Source organism: Phocoena phocoena, chromosome 12 (assembly GCF_963924675.1).
Source record: "Phocoena phocoena chromosome 12, mPhoPho1.1, whole genome shotgun sequence".
Lineage (NCBI taxonomy): Eukaryota > Metazoa > Chordata > Mammalia > Artiodactyla > Phocoenidae > Phocoena > Phocoena phocoena.
This window is the reverse complement of record NC_089230.1, coordinates 58,543,307-58,565,209: the sequence shown is the minus strand read 5'-3', so window position 1 is coordinate 58,565,209 and position 21,903 is coordinate 58,543,307. Positions and strand designations below refer to the sequence as shown.

The 21,903-nt window shown below is 39.0% G+C and overlaps 1 protein-coding gene across 1 annotated transcript in view; it reads right to left on the bottom strand.

Annotated features, from left to right (window-relative positions):
* Nucleotides 1–17,557, bottom strand: part of FBXL4 (F-box and leucine rich repeat protein 4) — a 67,196-nt gene extending 49,639 nt beyond the window's left edge. The window contains exons 1-3 of the mRNA XM_065888784.1: nucleotides 17,440–17,557; nucleotides 2,104–2,221; nucleotides 869–1,452 (exon numbers count right to left, since the gene is read on the bottom strand). Coding sequence (XP_065744856.1) covers nucleotides 869–1,380 — 512 coding nt within the window. The 5' untranslated portion in view covers nucleotides 1,381–1,452; nucleotides 2,104–2,221; nucleotides 17,440–17,557. The remainder of the gene's footprint in view (nucleotides 1–868; nucleotides 1,453–2,103; nucleotides 2,222–17,439) is intronic.
* Nucleotides 17,558–21,903: the final 4,346 nt, after the last annotated feature.

The window sequence follows — 21,903 nt, the reverse complement described above, 5'->3', positions numbered from 1 at the left end:
AGGGAGAATGCATGAATACTTAAGGCAATATGTATTTATTTTAATTAATTAATTTATTTATTTATTTTTGGCTGCACTGGGTCTCCATTGCTGCATGCGGGCTTTCCCTAGTTACGGCGAGCAGGGGCTACTCTTCCTTGCGGTGCGCGGGCTTCTCATTACAGCGGCTTCTCTTGTTGTGGAGCACAGGCTCTCGGCACACGGGCTCAGTAACTGTAGCACGTGGGCTTCAACAGGTGTGGCTCGTGGGCTCTAGAGCGCAGGCTCAGTAGTTGTGGCGCACAGGCTTAGTTGCTCCGTGGCATGTGAGATCTTCCTGGACCAGGGCTTGAACCCGTGTCCCCTGCATTGGCAGGCAGATTCTTAACCACTGCGCCACCAGGGAAGTCCCCAGCATTTATTTTTAAATGAATATACTTGTTACGAAAACATCCACCTAAGATTAAATCTAATCCCCTACGGACTTCCTCTAAAGTGTCACTCTGTAGGTCGACTTTGAGTTACTCAAAGTATTTAAAAGCAGTAATATGATGTCTGTTTGAAAATCTGTTAGAAATCATATTTCCAACTAACTTCTCAGATTGGCCCATGTCCCAATTAGTTCAAATCGTGCTTTTCATTTATAGTAAATTCACACACAAATCTCGCAATCCATGATTATTATGGTGTGAGGTTTTATAGGTATAAAGAATGCATTACATTTCATATGTCTGATCTTTCTTTCCCTATCAGAAAACTAAGGAAAATTTTAAAAATCCAATTTGTTTAAATGACTTAAGAGAATGCTTCCAGTGAAAAAAGACCTCCAGTATTAAAACTACCACAACCTTTCAGCCATAGAACATGGTCATTAAAAAATGAGTCTTACCTGACTTCAGCTGGTGGACTTGGGGAATAGGGATTTGCAGAACAAGCTAGAATTCTAATGACTGCTCCAGGATGATAGGTTTCCAGAACGTGAACGGCTGTAGGATACACCTGTTGTTCAAAAGCAAGTTCCACATAGTCTTGGCTCTGGAAATTAGGCGGCGTCCTCTTAAATGGCACAGGAGCGCTGGGACACTGATCCCACCATGTTCCGTAAGTTCGAAACACAGCTGTCTGAGTGAAGTCACCAGAACTCGGGAATACATTTGGTACACCTGCTAAGTTCCACATGGTATAGGACATGCTATTCTCACTCCCATAATGGGAGCTGAAATCCACTACTTCTTTGGCATACTGGACCACCTCTGCATTGAGAGGGGAAGTCCGGCTGTTTGCTTCTATAGTTCTGTGGCTGTTCATCATTTCTCCTCTTGTAGCTGTCCTGGCTCGGCGCCGAAGGCACATATAATAAAACATAGTCAGAACTGTTAACATGGGAAAGACTGGTGGCATCTAGGTGTGAATTATGAAGCTTCAAAAGGTCAGGTGTCCTCGGTAAGACGCGCGAACTCTTCGAAGGATGTTCTAAAAAAATGAATGGCTTGTTGAAGTAAAATAATTTAAATAAACAGAAAAATGCATGGATAAGGTAAGAAACAGCTTTTTACCCAATGCAATTTCCCAGAATGAAACTGAGAAAAACAACATTCACGTAAATGAGACTCTCTGGTATAATTTATCTAATGTACTTTTAAGAAAACTGAATACTGAAAATGTATACAATTTTATGCTATATGGGAAGAAAAACTGATATTATAAGGCAATGGCAGATGTATGACCCAAAAAAAACATATTTTATGCAAAATTATAACTATCCTTCAAGAAATACTAAGTCCTTGAACTTTTAAAATTAAAATTATCTAAAATATATGGGGAACCACTAAAATACTGCTGTAAATCCAAAAGGATCTTAGGCATTTTATAACTTCACATTTAAACAAATGATTCCCTATTGTTAATTATGACTCACTTCCGAACATGCTAAGTACAGATTTCACATTATGGGAATATAGATTTCTGGAGCTGACAGTTAATCCAGACCAACTATATTAACTGCCTTACACATCACAGATCACCAGACAGTGTTTAATTTATAACCCCTAGCATCATTTGTGAGGGTAGTCCATGGCTGGCTGGCATCTGGTTTGTTGCCAGCTACTCTTAGAAATCACTCACCCCAGATAGAATGGTCACAGGATACACACCAGAAATGCAAAGGTTGGCACTCATCCATGTGGCCTGGCAATTACACTCTGATTTCAGGTACCAATGTTGAAATATGACATTCTTTTACCTGTAAGACAAGAGTTTTAGAAAATATTTTTATTTCTGACTTAGGAAGTCAAATATCCCCACAAGTTTATTATCATAGATAAATAGCTACTTACTAGATACAGAACGTTCAAATTGAACACATCACATCTTTCTGAATTGTGTGGACAATTTTGAATAATTAATATATTTTTAAAATTTTATGACAGAATGTAATAAGAATACTATTAATGAACCCTTTTTATATAGAGGTTGCAAACCCATAGCTTATGGGTCAAACCATGCCAGCAAATATATTAGGTCCAAATATATTTGGTGATTTTTAAAATTTGGATGAGTTTACAACCTTTAACAATCCAGAAAACCCTGTTGAGAAGAGGCCTGGTGGCCGCTCCTGTTCCCAGCCAGCTCTACTAGTTTACAACACAGGCCTGGCCCCTGTCTGCATTGACTAGTAATCTCTTGTCTACACAAACAGGGAAATCAAGCATATTCATTTTTCTACCTGTAAAGTCTTGAGTTTAATTTCTCCTAAGTAAAAGAAGGAAAATAAAACAACTTTTCTTCAGTAGAGCAAAACCTTAACACTAAGATTATAAAACATTAAACGCCTCTCCAACCCAAAACCTCTAACAGCTTTTTGTTCTTACGTACAAGATATAATCTAAATCCCTTGGTTTGACATTTCAAGGCTCTCCTCAAGCTAGACCCATTTCTTTTTGTCTAATGCAGTAAACTCTTTCACTTTCTGAACACCCTTCCTATTTTACTTTAACTCTACCTCTACATTCCTTTTCCAGCCACTTTATTCCATAAGTAGGCTTATTATCTGGTACCACCTTTGTATCAGATATATACCCTTGTTCCACAAGGGCCTACATTAGGACCAGGTTTCTTGAAAGAAGTAACCTAGCCAAAGATTTCATTTATCAAAGTACTCAGTACACAGTAGGCACAAAATATGTCACGTGTTGACAGAAAGATGATGAGCAAACAAAAAAATTATACAAATCTAAAATAATTTAAAATTAGATAACAGCATCCTCTTCCTCTCAATCCCAGTCAGAACCACACTGAAACGCCTGACGAAAATATAACCGGCAAAACAGTAAATAAAGAGCTGAGTTAGAAACATGTGAGGAAAACCCACAGTTGTGAGAAACAGAGGGGAAAGTCAAAGGGCGGAGAGCAGGAGCTGAAGCTAGTATGAGTCCGGGAACCAATTATGGGTCTTAGTGGTTGTAATAAGGGGGCTTTCTAACACACATGCAGAGAGGTTATTTCAAGCCACGGGTCACATTTCGAAGAAACTTCATAAAGCCAAATTCAGGAAAAATCACCCTATCTGTAAAGCCAGGAACGCGAAAACTTAATTCATCGACCAGGAAGCCAAAGTACACTTGACATCAACCTAGGCAGTGGCGGAAAGTCACCGGAGGGAAATCAGAACCCTGTTAGGCGTGTACCACGCAGAGTGTGGGCCTAAATTCACACTGTCTTCATGGCTGAGAATCCCTACACCATCCCTAAGCCAAAAGATCTAAAAAGAAAGAGTGGTCCTGAACTGGTAGGGGCAGATGTGAACCTCTTTGCGGGGATGCTTCCACAACACGAGACTGACTAAACCCTTACTAAAGATGCATCACAGTACAAACTTGCAGACCGTAAAAGAAAATGAACCACAGGGACGGACAGTCAGTAGGCAGACACACTAAATGGAAGAACTTGCACCCTAAAAACAAGAAATAATAGAACACTCTGAACAAGACTTTTCCTGAAAAGACTAACAAAGCATGTATTAAAATAAATGAGTTTCTGCAGCACATGCTCTAATGCTGACATATCATGAGTTGACAAATCAGATTCACCTCAGGACATACAACACCAAGTGCTGAAGTATAGGACAGGTTATAAATGTGGGGAAAATAATTATCTAGAATATCACCTCTTTATTCAAACATTCCACCTACCACAAGTATAAATATGTCAAATAAAAAAATTTACAAATGCATAAATATCAAATCTTTAACACCAAAACCTGAAATGAAATAGCTCTTTCTTTTACCACATACACTTTATTTCAAAATAGGCCCCCAGGTAAATTAAGAAGTGTAATTTTCTAAAGAAGTTACTTGGCCCATCTCTTTCTTAAAAGAAAATTAATGAAACAAATTTAAACTGCAAAAATGAAATTTATGAAATAAAGAATAATGTACAAGTATCCAACTCAACTGACAGCTCAGCTAATTTGGAAGACTGTGGATGTTTTATTCCTGGAAATCTTCAAGGGAAGGACAGAAACCCATCTGCCAAGGTGGATGGATGGGTCTGACTGTATAATCTATGGACATCACCTCTCTCTCCACAGTCTATAAATTGCTGCAACCGAGCTCCTTTTACTTTCTTTATAAAACTGCATTTATCAGAAAGCAATAGTTTATAAAACCAAAGAAACACCTGCAAAATAAGATATCATCATTCATGTGAACATTCACAATCATTCCTGGCAAAAAGGTTGAGACAAATTGTGGAAGACAAATTCTATTTGACCTACCAAGCCATGAACTTTACAACTGTTTCCCCGCTAGCTTTTACCATCATAGATTATGGGATAATATCAAAAACAGCAAGACTGTCGTGTGGGCAATAGCATTTTTAAGCTGTTGTTAAAATTAAGTAAAATTCTGCACTGAAGTAACATATGTACAAGTGAGTTCTAACTTTATAACATATAAAGAAGTTTACATTTACACATGAAGTTTACATTTTCACACTTACATATGAAGAAGTTCAAACTTCTCAGTGGAGAGATGTAAATGGATGCTTGATTTTTTCCAACTACGGATAACAATAATCTTTAGAGTTAATTTTTTGTGAGGTAAAGCTAAAATGACAAAAAATTTTAAAAGAAGGAAAAGCGGTGTAAAAAAAAAAAAAAAGCACTGGAAAGAAAGCACTGGAAAAGCAAATACATTTATTCTTTTTCCAGCCATACTATTTGGAAAAATGTAATGAAGTTAAAACCTGTTTTTGAAAACAAACACGGCATGGAAATAAAAAAGGGAAATGTGTAAACCCATTGTTAACATCCTTCTTGATTCTAAACTCCTTTCCAGTCAACTAAGATGACACATAAAAGTATTTGGGGGGTGGGGACGAACATATGGAGACGAAAGGATAGCTCACTCTACTTTTCCCTGGGAAACGAAGCTGAAAAAGGGAAGAGAGCCGCAGTTTCAGGACTCATGTGGGCAGCAACGACCAACGCAGAAGTTTAAGTTGTCCATGTACTATCTGGACTTTTGCCAAGGCATTGAGGCAATTTGTGATAACCAGTGAATATCCCAATGGGCACTGAACCAAATGCAAAAGATACAATAACTCCCCTTTAGGAGGAGAATGGAATTCAAAGACAAAATGATTTTTCCCACCTGGTGCAAATAAACAAATATTAGTCTGGTACACTAAATTTGTCCAAGAGGGTGACTATAAGATATACCTTTTGGGAGGTATATACCTTTCTTTTCCAGTTCATTCAAAAAGCTACATTATACAAGGATCATTTTTACAGTGAAATGTCTGTAATATATTAAATGTGCTTTTCAAATAATTTTGACTATAATAAAACATTTGAGCAAAACAAAACAAAGCTACATTAATTTTAAGGATTCTCACAATACATAAAAAATATTATTTTCCATTTAACAAAAAGTCTGAAATAGAAATAGGGTGATCTTTATTTTACGAGTTATTTTATCTAATCAATTGTCAACAATGATTACGAAGTAAGAAATTCCCCACAACTCACTGAGATTTTATACTAGCACAATCAAGGAATACAAAACAACAGCCATTTTAACCTGCATCAGGAGACTTTCATACACCTCGGGAAACAACTTGCTTTATGCGACATGATATCATTTTAATACAAGTTTATTTTCAACCACATCTTTCATATTATAAAATGCTTAACGAAGTTAAACAATACAATTACAGAGAAAGCAATAACAGTGGAAAAGAGAAATTAAGAGGTATAGACAAGGGAGAACATATGTTTACTACTGAGATCTGAAGTGAGATGGGGAGTCGATGAGGCGGAGAGAAGCAGGATGGCAGGAACTGCAGAGAAGACAGCAGAGGAAAGAGGAGGAAGGAAAAGGGCTTTTCATGAAATCAACAAAAGGAGGCAGTTGGGATGAACTCGAAAGCCTAGGTTCATGGTGTGATGGAATAACCTGGAAAACAAGTTTAAAACTCCAAAGAGGATTCTCAACTTATATTAAAGTCAAAAGATATGGGAAAGATAAAAAGGCCAGGCAAAAAGGCAGAGTCCTACACTGAAGGCAAGTCATAACACAATACTTACTTGTAAAATAGCCCACAGAGATGTGTCAATGAAGTGACAGAAAAAAACGAGGGTTTCGGCAGCCTCGCAGGATGTTACCAAAATGTCACAGAAGGCGTCATGTGGTAACAGATCAAGAAAAAATGGCTGAACTTTAAATGCTGTCATTTCTGAATCCTGATGAAACTGATCAGGAGACACTGCTTTCAGGAAAGGACTTTTCTGGTTGAGTCTAGACATCAAGACACGAGGGAATGGAGGAAAATATCAATCAAGAAAAGAATGGAATTACACTTGAACTTGGTGCGGCAGCTGACATAACCAGCCCCCTCCCCTGGCCTGCCCCCTGTAGGCTTCTACGCCACCTATCTCTCCTATGCTCTCCTATCTCCTCCCACCCCTCTGGTAACTTCTCAGGTAACTTCTATGCTCTCCTATCTCCTCCCACCCCTCTGGTAACTTCTCAGCCTCCTCTCTGGGCCTTCTCCCTCCTCATTCTTCTAAAATATACAGAGGTCCCATTAAAGGAAGGCTGTCTTCCTGATAACATGATACATGAGAACCTCCCACCTACCTTGGACCAGTCTTCTCCCTGTCCCTTCCACTTCTAAACACCCCACCCTTCCTATAGACCCACCAGAACCTCTACCACGGCCTCAACTGCACTTGTGCTTTCACACCTCTGCATCTTCAAGTCTCCCACTGAGGCTGTGTGGCTCTGGAATTCCCTTGCTCTTCCTCTGCTTGGCACCCTCTTACTCATCTTTAAGGTTCAGACCTTATCCACTACCCGCTTTTTCCTTGCTCTTACATTTCGTGTGCCATTTCTTACATGCTGAGATAGTTTTTCTACCTTAATAGACTACGAACACCTCAAGTTCTAAGAATGTGTCTTAATTAGAACTACATCTTTAGGGCTTAGCACGTGCCAATATATACTCAATAAACATTTATCCATTTTTGGGGAGACTGGCAGAGTAGATGGCAGAAGAGAATTTAAATATATAAGTTTAAAATAGACACAGAAATAAAACCCTTCAATACAAGGCACATGTAGACCAAAAAAAGAAGCAAAAAAAGTTCCATATTTTGATATAGAGAAAAAGAGGGGGGAAATGGATAAGGAAAACAGAAACACAATAGGTAAGAATCAAATGTATTACCTTCCTTGAAGCCCTCCAATAAGGAATAGTATATATATATTGAAATTTTACTGTTCAAAGGGAATGTAAAACAGTGGTAACTTTTTGTACTAATTTCTATTAGTACAAAAGCAGCTTTGAATACGTAAAAAGACCTGACCTTGGCCACAAAGAAACTCTGATTGAAATTAAAGAAAGATTCATGAAAGAGATGATTAGAGAAGTAAAAGAAAGCTATTCTCTCAAATATGATGATTTTTTTTAACACTCCAAATCTATGTTAAGACCATGCGGTGATTATGGAGAACTGGAAAAACTGTGGATGAAAAAGAAGTTCTTAAACAAAAAAGGGATAACCTCAAGCAAAAGAAAAGAGACAGGCCAAGAGAGGCAATAATATCAGAGTAAGGGTAAAAAGAGGTTCATATTGTTCAGGTATTAGATATGCTATAGGGCGGAGCAAAGTCTAAACAAAAGCATCCCTTAATTACTTACAATGTACTATATTGAAAAAATATGACAGTGTCAGGGAGGAGACTATGGGGGGTTGAATATTATAACTTCACGTTTCTCTCTCTTCCTCTAAGTAAATTCTCCTCCAGTTGAAACATTTTTATTATGACTATAGTTTGTAATCAACAAGGCCCCAATACAGAATAAACAGGTTGAGCTCTTAACTGAACCATGTGGACGAACAGAGAGAAGAGAGCCTCCCATCCAGCTTCAAGGCTTTTTGAAAATCCAGGCATATAAAGCAGAAGGAGAAGGCAAGGGAACCAACCAGGAAGAAAAACCTAAAGGCCAGGGAAAAATCTTGAAAACCAAAGGGGTAAACAGTATCCATTTCTCTTCCAGGAATCAAGGTCAGTTTTGAAAATACAAGAAGTATGGAACACAGTGGGCTCTTCAAAATTTCTGCTGAGTTAATGAGCAAATGGCCAGGACTAAGCAGGAAGTGCCTAACCAGTGAAACTAGGAATACACTTGTCAGAAAACAAAGGAGGTTTAGAATCAATTTAAACTAGGAATTGACAATGGTTAGTTCTACAGAATGTCTTATTTCTCCTCTTTCTTTCCTAGACTTTAACAAGCATATCTAAACTTATGAAATATTTCATAAGCAATCTTTAGTAGCACGAAAAAGGAATTAAGGAGTCAATGTTAAAAACACACACACACACAACTGTAGGATAAATGAATGGTGATTTTCTGATACAATAGATCTGGAAACCCTCTTCCTACCCAAGATACTATCTCACAAGTGACAAAGAGGGACATATTTCTAATTACACAGGTATGACACTATAAAGTACCTTACTTACAAATGTCACTAATGCTATATTATCTCTATTTTACATGTTTCTTAATTGTTTAATGATGAATAAGAATAAACCATCTGAATGGGAAGAATTATAATAACCCTAAACCTCTAGCCGACACACAATGTATATTTAACTAAAACCTACAGTATTAAAAACTAGGAATATCTGGTGGCAGATAATTTTAATGGACACACTAAAGAGGAAAAAATCTCTCTCTAGCTATTAAAACCACAAAGTAAATGTGAAGTTATTTTAGCCAAATACTAACTATACATTTGTACATTAAAATAAAGAGCATTTTACCTAATAAAAATATACTGAATTTATTTGGCCTTCCTAACAAAAATCCAAGTACAAGATCATAGGTATGTCACTGCTAGCCATTCAAGCTAAAAGAGCCATTAGTTAAAATGGTGTAATACTGTTAAATTAACTTTGGGGTATAACTTACATTCCAAAACATGTACTCCATTTTAAGTGTACAGTTCAACGAGTTTTGACAAAGACATATACCAATGCAACCACCACCAGGACCGAGATATAGAATATCTCGACTCTCCCAATCACCCATCCACTCCCTGTGCCAGGAATAAACGGATCTTCTTGCTGTCACTATAAATCAGATTGTCCTTTATTCTAGAGTTAACATATAAGTGAAATATGTATGTACTTTTGTGTCTAATTTATTTTGCTCAGCATAACTGAGATTTTTCCCTGTTGTTACATGTAACAGTTTGCTCCTTTCTTGCTAAATCATATCTATTATACAGACATATTCATTCACCTGCTCATAGACATTTGGGTTGTTTCTAGGACCAAAATGTTTCCAAAATGGCTGTAACATTTTACATTCCCACCAGCAATAAGTGAGAGTTCTAGCTGCTCCACATCTTCATCAACAGTTAATATTGTCAGTCTTTGGACATTCCAGTGGGTGGGTGGCGATACCCTACGGTTTTAGTCTGCATTTCTCAATGGACTAGTAATGATGTGGAGCATCTTTTCATGTTCTTATTTCCCATACGTATCTTCTTCAGTGAAATGTCTATTTTGCCCATTTTCATTGCTTTTTTGTTTTCTTTTTATTGAGTTGTAAGAGTTCTTTATACACTCTAGATACAATCTTTATCAGATATATCTTTTGCAAATAGTTTCTCCCAGTCTGTGCTTCCCTTTTTTTTCTTTTTTTCCTATAAATTTATTTTATTTATTTATTTTTGACTGCATTGGGTCTTCGTTGCTGTGAGCGGGCTTTCTCTAGTTGCGGCGAGCAGGGGCTCCTCTTCATTGCGGCGCGCAGACTTCTCATTGTGGTGGCTTCTCTTATTGCAGAGCACGGGCTCTAGGCTCGTGGGTTTCAGTAGTTGTGGCACGCGTGTTCAGTAGTTGTGGCTCATGGGCTTAGCTGCTCCACGGCATGTAGGATCTTGCCAGAGCAGGGCTTGAACCTGTGTCCCCTGCATTGGCAGGCGGATTCTTAACCACTGTGCCACCAGGGAAGCCCTTGCCTTTTCATCTATTTGATAATATCTTTTAAAGAGAAAAGTTTTCAATTTTTAAGGGCAATTTATCATTTGTCTTTTATGACATATTTTTGTGTGTCCTAGCAAATGCTTTACTTAAGAGCAGTTTCAAAAGAATAAACCCTAAGACAGATAGTGTTTAATATCTTAAATCTGGGAACAGTTAAATACAGATCATTCAAATTTTAAGATATCAAACTGGATGCTACAAATACTTCCAGTGGGAATACAAAATGGTACAGCCACTTTGGGAAAGTCTGACAGTTTATTATAAAGTTTACATTCTCTTACCAAACCATCCAGCAATCCCACTCTTAGGTATTCACCCAAGTGTATTAAAACCTATATTTAAACAAAAAACCTGTACACAAATGTTTATAGCAGATTTATTCATCATCATTCCAATCTGGAAATATCCAAGATGCCCTTCAACAGGCAAATGGATAAACAGTGGTACACCTATCCAATGAAATACTACTCAGTAATAACAAGGAATGAGTCACGGATTCAGGCAATAGCAGAGATGACTCTTAAAATGCATTTTTTGACTGAAAGACACACAAAGGCTACCTAATTGTTTAATTTCATGTACATGATACTCTGGAAAAGGCAAAATTATAGGGAAGGAAAGCAGATCAGTGGTCACCAGGGAGTTAGGGGAGAAGACAGGGTTGCTTCCAATGACTACAAAGGGGCCATGCAAAAGAATTTGTACAGCAATGAAACCCTTCTGTATGCTTCTGTTTTCAGTCTTTGCTGTGGACCAAGACAGTCAAGTTGGAGATTTGGTATCCCAGAATTGGCTTGTTTATGGGCATCCTAGCTTATTAGTCTGTTTTTGACCAGCACACCCTGAAAGATATCTACTAGTTGGCATGTCCTGCCCATTCATTATGCGCAGGGCAAAGCCTGATCTCAGAGCCCCAGCCACTCACCTAGCCTTTGGGGACCACCTGCCCAGAAAAGAGACCTTCATGACTTCTGAGAGATTCCCGACCAGGAACAAATCAGTCACTACAGATCTGAATTTATATATATGAGTAGAATTATCCATCTTAAAGACATAGAAATAACTTGGGTAATTAGAGCAAATGGTCTCCAACAAAAGTTAATGCAAAAGATAGAAGAGTTTTAAAATAATAACTATTATCTTTAGTGTGAATTAATAGGGCATAGGATCCATAAAATAAGTACAAGCGAATTTAGAAAAAAAATTCTTTTAAGTTCGTAGAAATTAAAGTCATGGTGTTCAAAATAAATTGAAAATCTAAATGAAAAAAATAATAAGTAACCTGGAACACAGATGCAAGAAACCTAATATCTATATAAAGTGAATTCAAGAAGAGATTGAAGCTGATGAAAATTCAAAAAATTGCTAGAAGATACTGTAATATTTTAGAAATTCTTAAGGAAAAAGAACTGACTCAAACTCTTATTCACATAGATAAACAAACAACAAACAGAAAACTGTTTCTAGACATGCAAGTATACTTCCCATAACTCTTCTTAAAAACATTACTCAAGAAAGTATTCCAGTCAAAAAACAAATGAACTAAAGTAAATAACTTTTAAAAAGGGAAGACATAATATTCAAGTAACCAGTGACCTTATAGTTAAGTCTAAATCATTATAGATGCAGTAGTGGTAAAGTTGAAAAGGATGGTTAGGGAAAAAAAACAGAAGATAAGTGATTTAAAAAGGAAATCAAATCAATTGAACCAAGAATGTGGGGAAGGCAAGGAGTCAAGGTCTCACCTTATTAAATGGAGGTGTGAGGGCAACAGAAAGTCAATTCTACATGGTTTTAGAATTTCCAAACTTGCAGGGGAGAAAAAATGTAAATATGAATAGGTTAAATTTTCCTATTAAGAAGTAAGCCCTTTTGCAAGCAATCCTTGTAATGGAGTGATTCTGTATTTTGACTATGGTGGTGGTGACAAGATCTACATAAAATGTCAGAGAACACACATACACACACAAGTGCCTGTAGTGATAAAACTGATGAAATCTGAGTAAAGTGTGCAGATTGTGTCAATGTCAATTTCCTGCATGTATTACTGTGCTATAGCACAATGTTACCACAGGAAGAAACTGGGTGAAGTATATACACAACATCTTCCTGTATAATTTCTTTTAAGTGCTTGTGAATCTATAATTATCTTTTTAAAAAAGTTTTCTAACAATGCAAAATAAATAATAAATAAAGACAAATTTTCAATTTGGGAGGGGGGAAGGTTTTAAGGAAAAATGAAAGTCTAGCTAGATGATGTTTTACATTTAAAGAGAGGCAAGTAAAGCAAAATGATGCAGAATAACTGAAAGAAACATATGGGCAATAAAGATCTATCCAGTATACACAAAACTGACAGAGATGGCAACAGTAATATCAGAAATCAGTAAACAGAACCAAAAAATTTATATTTTATAAGATTAAAATCCACTAAGAACAAACATCTTTAAGGATGAATCCAACCAAATTCACAGTCACAGTAAGAGACTAATATATTTTGCTTACTGATTTGTCAGCTTTGAGAAAACAGTAAATAAGGATATAGTACAATGAATGTGTCAAACCAAAAACAGGGAAAGGACAGCTTATCAAAAATGCTTTGGGAAAATGTCCATACATTTAGAAAAGTAAATTTAGAATACAGTTGATCCTTGAACAACGCAGGGGTTAGGTGCATGGGACCTCTGTGCAGTTGAAAATCCATGTATAACTTATAGTTAGCCCTGCATATACACAGTTCCTCCTCATCCTCAGATTTGCATCTGCAGATTCAACCAACAGTGGACTGTGTAGTACTGAGCATTTACTATTGAAAAAAATCCACGTCATACTAGCAAATGCAATTCAAACCCATGTTATTCACTGGTCAACTATATTATCAAAGCAACCTTTTTTTTTTTTTTTGCGGTACGCGGGCCTCTCACTGTTGTGGCCTCTCCCGTTGCGGAGCACAGGCTCCCGACGCGCAGGCTCAGCGGCCATGGCTCACGGGCCCAGCCGCTCCGCAGCATGTGGGATCTTCCCAGACCGGGGCACGAACCCGTGTCCCCCTGCATCGGCAGGTGGACTCTCAACCACTGAGCCACCAGGGAAGCACCAAAGCAACCATTTTTTAAAAATCTAAATATATAATACAAAATATCCAATAAGAGAATATGTACAAAGAGTATTTTAAAAACCTTGGAACGGAAACTCAGGAGGCCATAAAGGAAGAGAACACAGAACTGACAACATACATATTAAAGATTTCTACATGGCAAAAGATCCCAGAAACAGCATTATAAAGAATAAACTATGAAAAAATACTAGAAATGGTGTACCAGGTCATTGATAGCATGGCATGTAAAGAGCTATTACAAATCAGTAAGAAAAAGAGGAACACTTCAACAGAAAACTAAGCAAAGAATATGAACAGGTAAGTAACAAAACATTTACAGATATTCGACTTCATCAATAAGCAGACAAATGCAAAATTGAAACAGTAAAAATACTACTTTTCATCCATAAAATTACTAAAATGTAAAAAATGGTATCATTTTAGCAGTGATTTTGTTTTCAGGAAAATTCTTCACATGTCTCTCACATTTCTGCATATCCTATAAGCAGGGTCACTGATAATCTCTGTTCCAAACTATCCTTTCAAGGGTATTTATACAGCAAACGTTGTTGGCAGATAAAGAGAGGTCTCCCTCTGGAGTAGAGGGAAGGTTTTTTTTTTTTTTTACTATCCAGCATAATAAAGATAATGTCTCTCTCTAGGGCAAAGGTTAGGCAGGTTTACTTGCAGCCTATTATGAACGAGTCAGGTTCCCTAAGCTCAGGGTTCCTCTCTTGTAATGCAATCTACTTCATGTGCTAGAATCATCTGACCCTCATCACATCACCCTGTGGAAATTAGGGTTCAAGGAAATGGCACAAGACAATGATGATCCTCTGGCTACTGTAATTGCTGTGTTTTGTCTCTGACCCAGGATCTCATGTCTTCTACCAGCAACCATGAAACTATGAGCTTGCAAGTAGGGTAAAACTCAGCCTTGACAATTCCTGGCAATGATACAGCAACAGCAGGCAGCATTCTCAGAAATTGTATAAATTTACTCTTATGGCAACCTTTTGAAGAGAAATATGGAACAATCTATCATAATTTCAAAACGTATATAGCCTTTGACCCAGCAATTCCACGTCTAAACATTCACACTAAGGAACTAAGTAAATGTGCAAATATGTGCACATAAAAGTAATCCCTGAGGCTTTGTTTCTAACAGAAATAAGTTTGGAATAGCCTAAATATCACCAGAGGATTGGTTAAATAAATTTTGGGTTATTCCTACAATGAAATATCAAAATACTTTAAAAAGATAATGTTATATGCACTGACACAGAAAGATGTTCATCAGTTATTACCAACTGGCAGTTACTGAAAATTATATGTAGTATACTGCCAGTTATTAAACACACATAGGCTTATACACATGTATTTTTAATGTCTGGAAGGAAAGAGAACAAGTGATTAAACAGTGATGATCTCTGGGGAATGGGGTTACCAGATAGGTGGGCACACCACACTTTCACTTTCCCCTTTGGCTATTTCTGTATTACTTGACTTTTTTTTAAAGAACATATACATTTATTTTATGATCCAATAACATTTGTAAGTATCTATTATAGCAACACTTGAAAATCATTACATTTAAGATGTTCAACTGGGATAGTAAAATACAAATGGGCATGGTGCAGTCCCAGGGATCACTTCTATAGGCATTTATCCCTTAGATCTACTGAAACCAGGTACAGAACATCCTGAGTCACAGCTGATGAGGAGAGACACACTCCACTTACTAGTACACAATGCAAAGTCAAAAGACATGCAGATTTTGAATCAAGCTGCTTTTCTAGGTACATCTCTGAGGAGCAACTCTAACATGGCAAGTTGTGAGTTAGCAAGAGAAGGGATTTATTTAACAATGGTTAATGATTCAACTGACCATGAGAAAGGCAAGCTAAAAAATAATTTCAACAAGATGCAAGAAACTTTAAGGAGGGGGTGGAGTAGGGAGGAAGGGATAAAAAAGGAAATCAACTTACCCTCACTAAATGTGTCCATTCCAAAAATATTTAGGCACTGTTTGAATCACTAGACACTAAAACACATTATAAAGCTAAAGTAATAAGACCAGTATGGTGTCAGTACAGGAAGCCAGAGACTGCTAAACATTAATTCAGAAAAAGTCCCAAGAATATACAAGAATTAGGGCCTCAGATAAATACAGTACTTGCCATCAGTAGGGAAAAACAGAATTCAACAAATGATGATGGGGACAATGACTAACAACTACAAGAGAGGAAATAAAGGGCCTTAATTCCGTCCTTATACTAAAATATAAGTGAGGTAGGTTAAAGATTTCAATATGAAGAATAAGACCATTAAAAGTACTAGAAGAAAAGAGAGGAGGATACTTATATACAATTCACGTGGCAAAAGGTCTTTCTTCAGAGGATACCAGAGTTAGATCTATGAAGTTAAAACCGATTATGTTCATCACAGCAAAATTTAAGAGGATGAGGCAATGAGACTAACCCAGTAAAGAAAGAAAGGGTGGTTTTTGTTAACTGGCCATAATTAGGAGTAAAAGATAACAGCAACATTTTACGATGTCACTGTACAGAGGACTATAATTGCATTACTGGATCACGGCGCTAGTAAAAAGGAATTAACCATCTTACATTGAGCTGATAACCTCTCTGATTTTCAAGTCCATAACAGAAGGGAAGAGTATGAAAATGCAGGACTCAGAGAAGCCAAAATTTGGGACAGTAGTAAAAAGAAAAAAAGAGAGAAAGAAAAGATATGGTACTCAGAAAGGAAGTGTGGAAAGAAGGATCCAATTCAATGAACGAGTAGAGCACCTACTACGGGGTGATGCATACTGTCACTAGAAAAATAAGTACATGTCCCTTTCCCCCAAGAACTTAGTATCTAATAAAGGGCTAGAGAAGCACTGATGTCTCAGGAAAATCTCCCTCTACTCAACCAACTGGTACAATATGTAATATAGGACAACAGAAGCAATGAAGTGAGCTTTAAGTGGAAAAAAATGTACTTATATTCTGAACTTAAGAATACCAAGAAGCAGTAAAGGCAGCTTGTGTCCTCTAACAGATCAAAGCAAGCAAGATCCCCACACCTGCCGTGAGTCCTCCGGGGCATAAAGCCAGACACAGCATCCTTGCCAACGCAACTACCTGACCACAGGTTTATAGCATCTTGACTTTCTAGTTATTTGTATATTTTAATTAGTGACTGCAAGCGAGGCTCTGTGGCAACGAGCATTTGGGAAACCATCAAGGAAATCCAAAACCACTCGCATTGCAAACATGCTGACAAGGAGGCCAAGTGGATGTTCATCATCACACTGTATTCTAAGGATATCCCTAAAACACAGAAACTGGGCTGCTGCCGGGTATCTCGTGGCAGTCCTGAACTAAGACATGGGCCTGGTTAGGTAAAAACCATCGGGTGCCAAAAACAAATCAAGGAAGCACGCGCAGGAGGCAGCAAGTACACAGGCGGGCAGGTGGCCGACTCAGGGCTGCAAGGGTCAGCACTACCCGCCAACCCCGCGGTGTAAACAACCCTGCGCCGCGCGCACTGGGCGACGCCTCACGCCCGGCGGACAGTCGAGCAAAGAAGCAGCGCCCGAGGCAAGTAAGCTGTTTGCAGGGTCACCAGCAAGCCCCGCAAGCGCAGGCGGGCGGCGGGGCCGGTAAGGCCGGGGAGGGACCTTTGCCGGACGCCCGGGCTCCCCGAAGCGCGGCTCCGCCCGGGCCCGGCCCAGCCCCAGCGCCGAAAGAGGAAGACGGAGACCCGCAGGAGGGAGAAGTAATGGAAGGGCCGTACCCTGCAGGGTCCGGTAGAGGCGCGCGCCGTAGGCTCCACCAGCGACCAGCCGGCGCAGGGAGGCCGGGGCGCGGGGGCGACTCCCAGGCTCCGCTCAGCGGCGCAAAGGCGGCGCGCCCGGCCGAGCACGACCCGGAAGGAAGAGAAGCAGGCTTCGCGGAGGGGCGTGGTCAGGGACGGGGCGGGGCCACGGCGGCGTCTGGACCGCCCCTCCTAGGCCGAGGGGAGGAGCTTCCTACTGCTTTCCTTGCCGGAGTCGTACCCTACAAATTGCTTGTTACTCCCCAGAAGGCAGCGGTTGCACGGTTGCAAATGTACTGCGGAAATAATCTCTTCCTCTCATCAGCCTGCTAGGACTTCTCCAGTCCAGAGTTGTTGGGTCAGGGGATGCACAGGGATTACTGATGTTAAGGTTCTCAGAGGAAAAGTGGAACAAAAGTTATAGGCGCTCCTAAAGGCATAATTCACCAAGTTTGCAAACCTCTTCTGTCCCAGATACAAGTCCTTCCTGCAGGCTCATCTCCCTCCCAACATTCCGAAGGCCGCGATCATTACCTCTGTTGAAGAAGATGCTCTTACGGTCTCCCTTAATCATTTTAATGTGTTTTGAGTAGATACAATATTACCCTTTTTTTAGTTTGCATATTTATCTTGCATATCGCAAGGTTTCCATTAGGATGGAAAACGTTTAATAATGAAGAAAGGTTGACCTACACATTACTTGCTATCTAATTGCTCCTAAAGAGGCAAAATAATAAGGATATTTATTTATAAATTATATACATGGACTGAGCTAATACATGATGTGCAGTATAAATTGAATATAAAAATGGAAAAATTTTAACAGAATTGAAGCTTAATCCCCATTCCACCCTCAACTCTCCTTGAGTGTGGCCAGCACTTGGTGACTTGCTTGCAAAGAATATGGAAAGGAGGGGAAAGTAGCTTCATTGTGGAGAAAGCTGGGAAACACTTCCTTAGCCAGATGGAAGTTAACACGGTTAGTGATGAGCCAAGTTGATAGCATGTGCCTTGATATGGTGAGAGGAAAAGGGTACTTCATCTCTGTGATAGTCTTCCTCAAAACCTGTAAACCCTGTCTAACCTTGAGAAAACATCAGAAAGCCCAGGTATCCTATAAAAAACCTGAACTAAATGCCAAGTTAATGAAAAAAAAAAAGAAAAACTGAGAAATTGTCACAGACCAGAGCCCTCTCCCTTAGGAGGCAGGACCACTAAATGTAACATGGTATTTCGAATGGGATCCTGGAACATGAAAAGAACATGAGTGGGAAATCTAGTTCTACTAGAATAAAGAATGGAATTTAGTTAGTAGTGATGTGCCAGTGCTGGTTTCTTAGTTGTAACAAACGTATTATTATCACATAAAGTATTAACAATAAAAGGAAAATGGATGAGTGATGTAAGGGAACTCTCTGTATCATCTTTGTGACTTTTCTGTAAATCTCTATTTATTCTAAAATAAAGAGTGGATTACAAATAACAAATTAATTGTAAGTAAATGAAACTGACTGTTTATGGTTGCCAGCTAGACTTAATTGAGCTGATGTCCATAGAGCACTCAGACTCAGCCTTACTAAAACAGTTTCTCATTTCTCATATAATTTCTAAATAAACTTTTCATTGAAGTAAAAAATGTCTTTAGAAACAGACAAAATACAATGCAGAGTTTGATGAAAAGTGAACATACACATGTATTCATCACTCAGGTAAAAAAAAATAATTACTAGCACTCAGAAGCCTCTCTTTGCTCTTCTAAATCTCTACCCTTTACTCCTCTTCAAAGGTAACTGTTATCCCAGGCTTCCCTGGTGGTGCAGTGGTTGAGCGTCCGCCTGCCGATACAAAGAATGCGGGTTCGTGCCCCGGTCTAATCAAGGGACGCGGGTTCGTGCCCCGGTCTCGAGAGATCCCACATGCCGCGGAGCGGCTGGGCCCGTGAGCCATTGTCATAGAGACTGTGCTCCGCAACGGGAGAGGCCACAGCGTGAGAGGCCCGCGTACCGCAAAAAAAAAAAGTAACCATTATCCTGACTTCTAATACCAGAGATTCATTTTGCTAACTTTTGCCTTTATGTAGATGGATTCATACATTATATGTACAGTCTTTTGAATCTGGTTTCTTTCTCTCAAAATTAGGTTTGTGAGAGTTATTCATATTATTGAGTGTAGTGGTAGTTTCTCGAGTTTCTGTGGTACAAATATACCATAAGTTATTTATCTATTCTACTCCTGATGTACTTTTAGTTTTGATTATTACAAGTGATGCTGCTATGAACATTCTTACTCATATTTGTCAGTGCACATCCTTTGCATGCCCTTCCATACATTTCCTACTGTGTGTGTGTGTGTGTGTGTGTGTGTGTGTAAGAGACGTAGTAGTTGGTGCTGTTGTTTTTAAAGGCACTTAAGTGCTGCTTGGAACGTATATAAGGTTCTATTTAAGGAAAGGAAAAGACCATTTCTGTGAGTAGATGGAATTTCGATCATCATTGTTCAATCTATCCTCCCTCCATCCTTCTCATCCCAAGGACCATGCCATTGCCGTGATTTGTTTGCTGGGCAGAAGAGCCAACTGAGGCCAAGGAAAAGGGTGATACTTATCAGTTCATGATGGCACTGATTTAATGGGTGAACTAATGCCTCGTTATTAAATGGAATGTTGTTTGGAGCTGAATAGCATCCCACGCCGTAACAGCGCTATTACAAATAAAGAAAGTCCCAACAAAGCTTAATTGTGCATAAAGTCACCAGCTCAGCAAGTTGCTTATGATCCATTCTATGTTAGCTTCAAAAGTTACAATGTTCTGCTCAGAAGGGGAGGCGGGCAAAGAAGCAGCAGGTTCAAAACTCTTCTTTGTCTCTAACTCTTGAAACACTCACCGTCATACCCTTTGCTATTTTCAAGTGATTTTTCTTCATCTATTTATTTATTTATTTATTTTACTTTTTGGCTGCGTTGGGTCTTCGTTGCTGCGCACGGGCTTTCTCTAGTTGCGGCGAGCAGGAGCTACTTTTTGTTGTGGTGCGCGGGCTTCAGTAGTTGTGGCACACGTGCTCAGTAGTTGTGACTTGCGGGCTCTAGAGCACAGGCTCGGTAGCTGTGGCGCACGGGCTTAGTTGCTCTGAGGCATGTGGGGTCTTCCCGGACCAGGGCTCAAACCCGTGTCCCCAGCATTGGCAGGTGGATTCTTAACCACTGTGCCACCAGGGAAGTCCCTTTTCTTCATCTTAAAAAGAAATTTCTACCGGTTATAAACTTTCAGGGCAATGAGTAAGTATGGCAATAAGATACTATACCAGAGAGGCAGAGATGTCATTCAATACGCTGCCAAGAGGACCCACAATGTCTTCGTGGTGAGCTCCCTTAGGTTTTCTGTCATTGGTTCCCAAATAAGTTCTTCTGTCAAGACCTCTCAGAAAATGCAACTCCATACATTTCCTACATAACTCAGCCAAAATAATTTACCCCTCTGTGAAATCTTAAGTTAACTAGTTTGTTGGAAAATGGCATTCAGTCAGTAATATTAGTCCAAGGTGTTTAATTTGCAGGTGGCCAAAGAGCATGAATAATAGTGAAAGTGGTCTATCAGTGTACTTTTTTAAACCTCTTACAGTCTAGAAAAGTTTCACTTTAATATTAACCTATCACAAAATTAGTCTAGAAATCGTCACAGCCGTTAAGAAGAAAGTAAGAATTTTAAGCCAGAAGTAAGCCCAAAAGTTATGTAGTCCAAACCTCCTTTTTTTTTTTTAATTTATTTATTATTATTATTATTATTATTTTTGCGGTACGCGGGCCTCTCACTGTTGTGGCCTCTCCCGTTGCGGAGCACAGGCTCCGGACGCGCAGGCTCAGCGGCCATGGCTCACGGGCCCAGCCGCTCCGCGGCATGTGGGATCTTCCCGGACCGGGGCACGAACCCGCGTCCCCTGCATCGGCAGGCAGACCCTCAACCACTGTGCCACCAGGGAATTCCCAAACCCCTTTTTTTACAGATGAGGAAACTGGGGCTCAGAGAAGTTAGGTGACTTCCCCAAATCAAAGTGTCAGAACTGTCCATGAAACTTAGTTCTCTGACTTTATCCAAATCCAGAGGCTTTGGGGTTCTTGTTTTTTGTTCTTTAATGATACCACATTTTCATGTTATTATTTAACAAAAACTAAACTAATCATGCTTCTATATTACCATAACCTTGAAAGAGCTGAATACAATAGAAAGAAAATTGAACTTGGGAGTAGGAAGACCTGTCTATCTAGCTCTGCTATGTAAGTAACTCTGTGATCTTGGATAAGTTACAACTTCTCTGAGCTTGTTCCCAGGTCTATGAAATGTGCCTAACTTACAGGCACTGGAGAGATCTAAAAGAAATCATATATTTGAAAGTAATCTGTGAGCTATAAAGTACTATGCAGTGTATGAATATTATTAATATTTATTA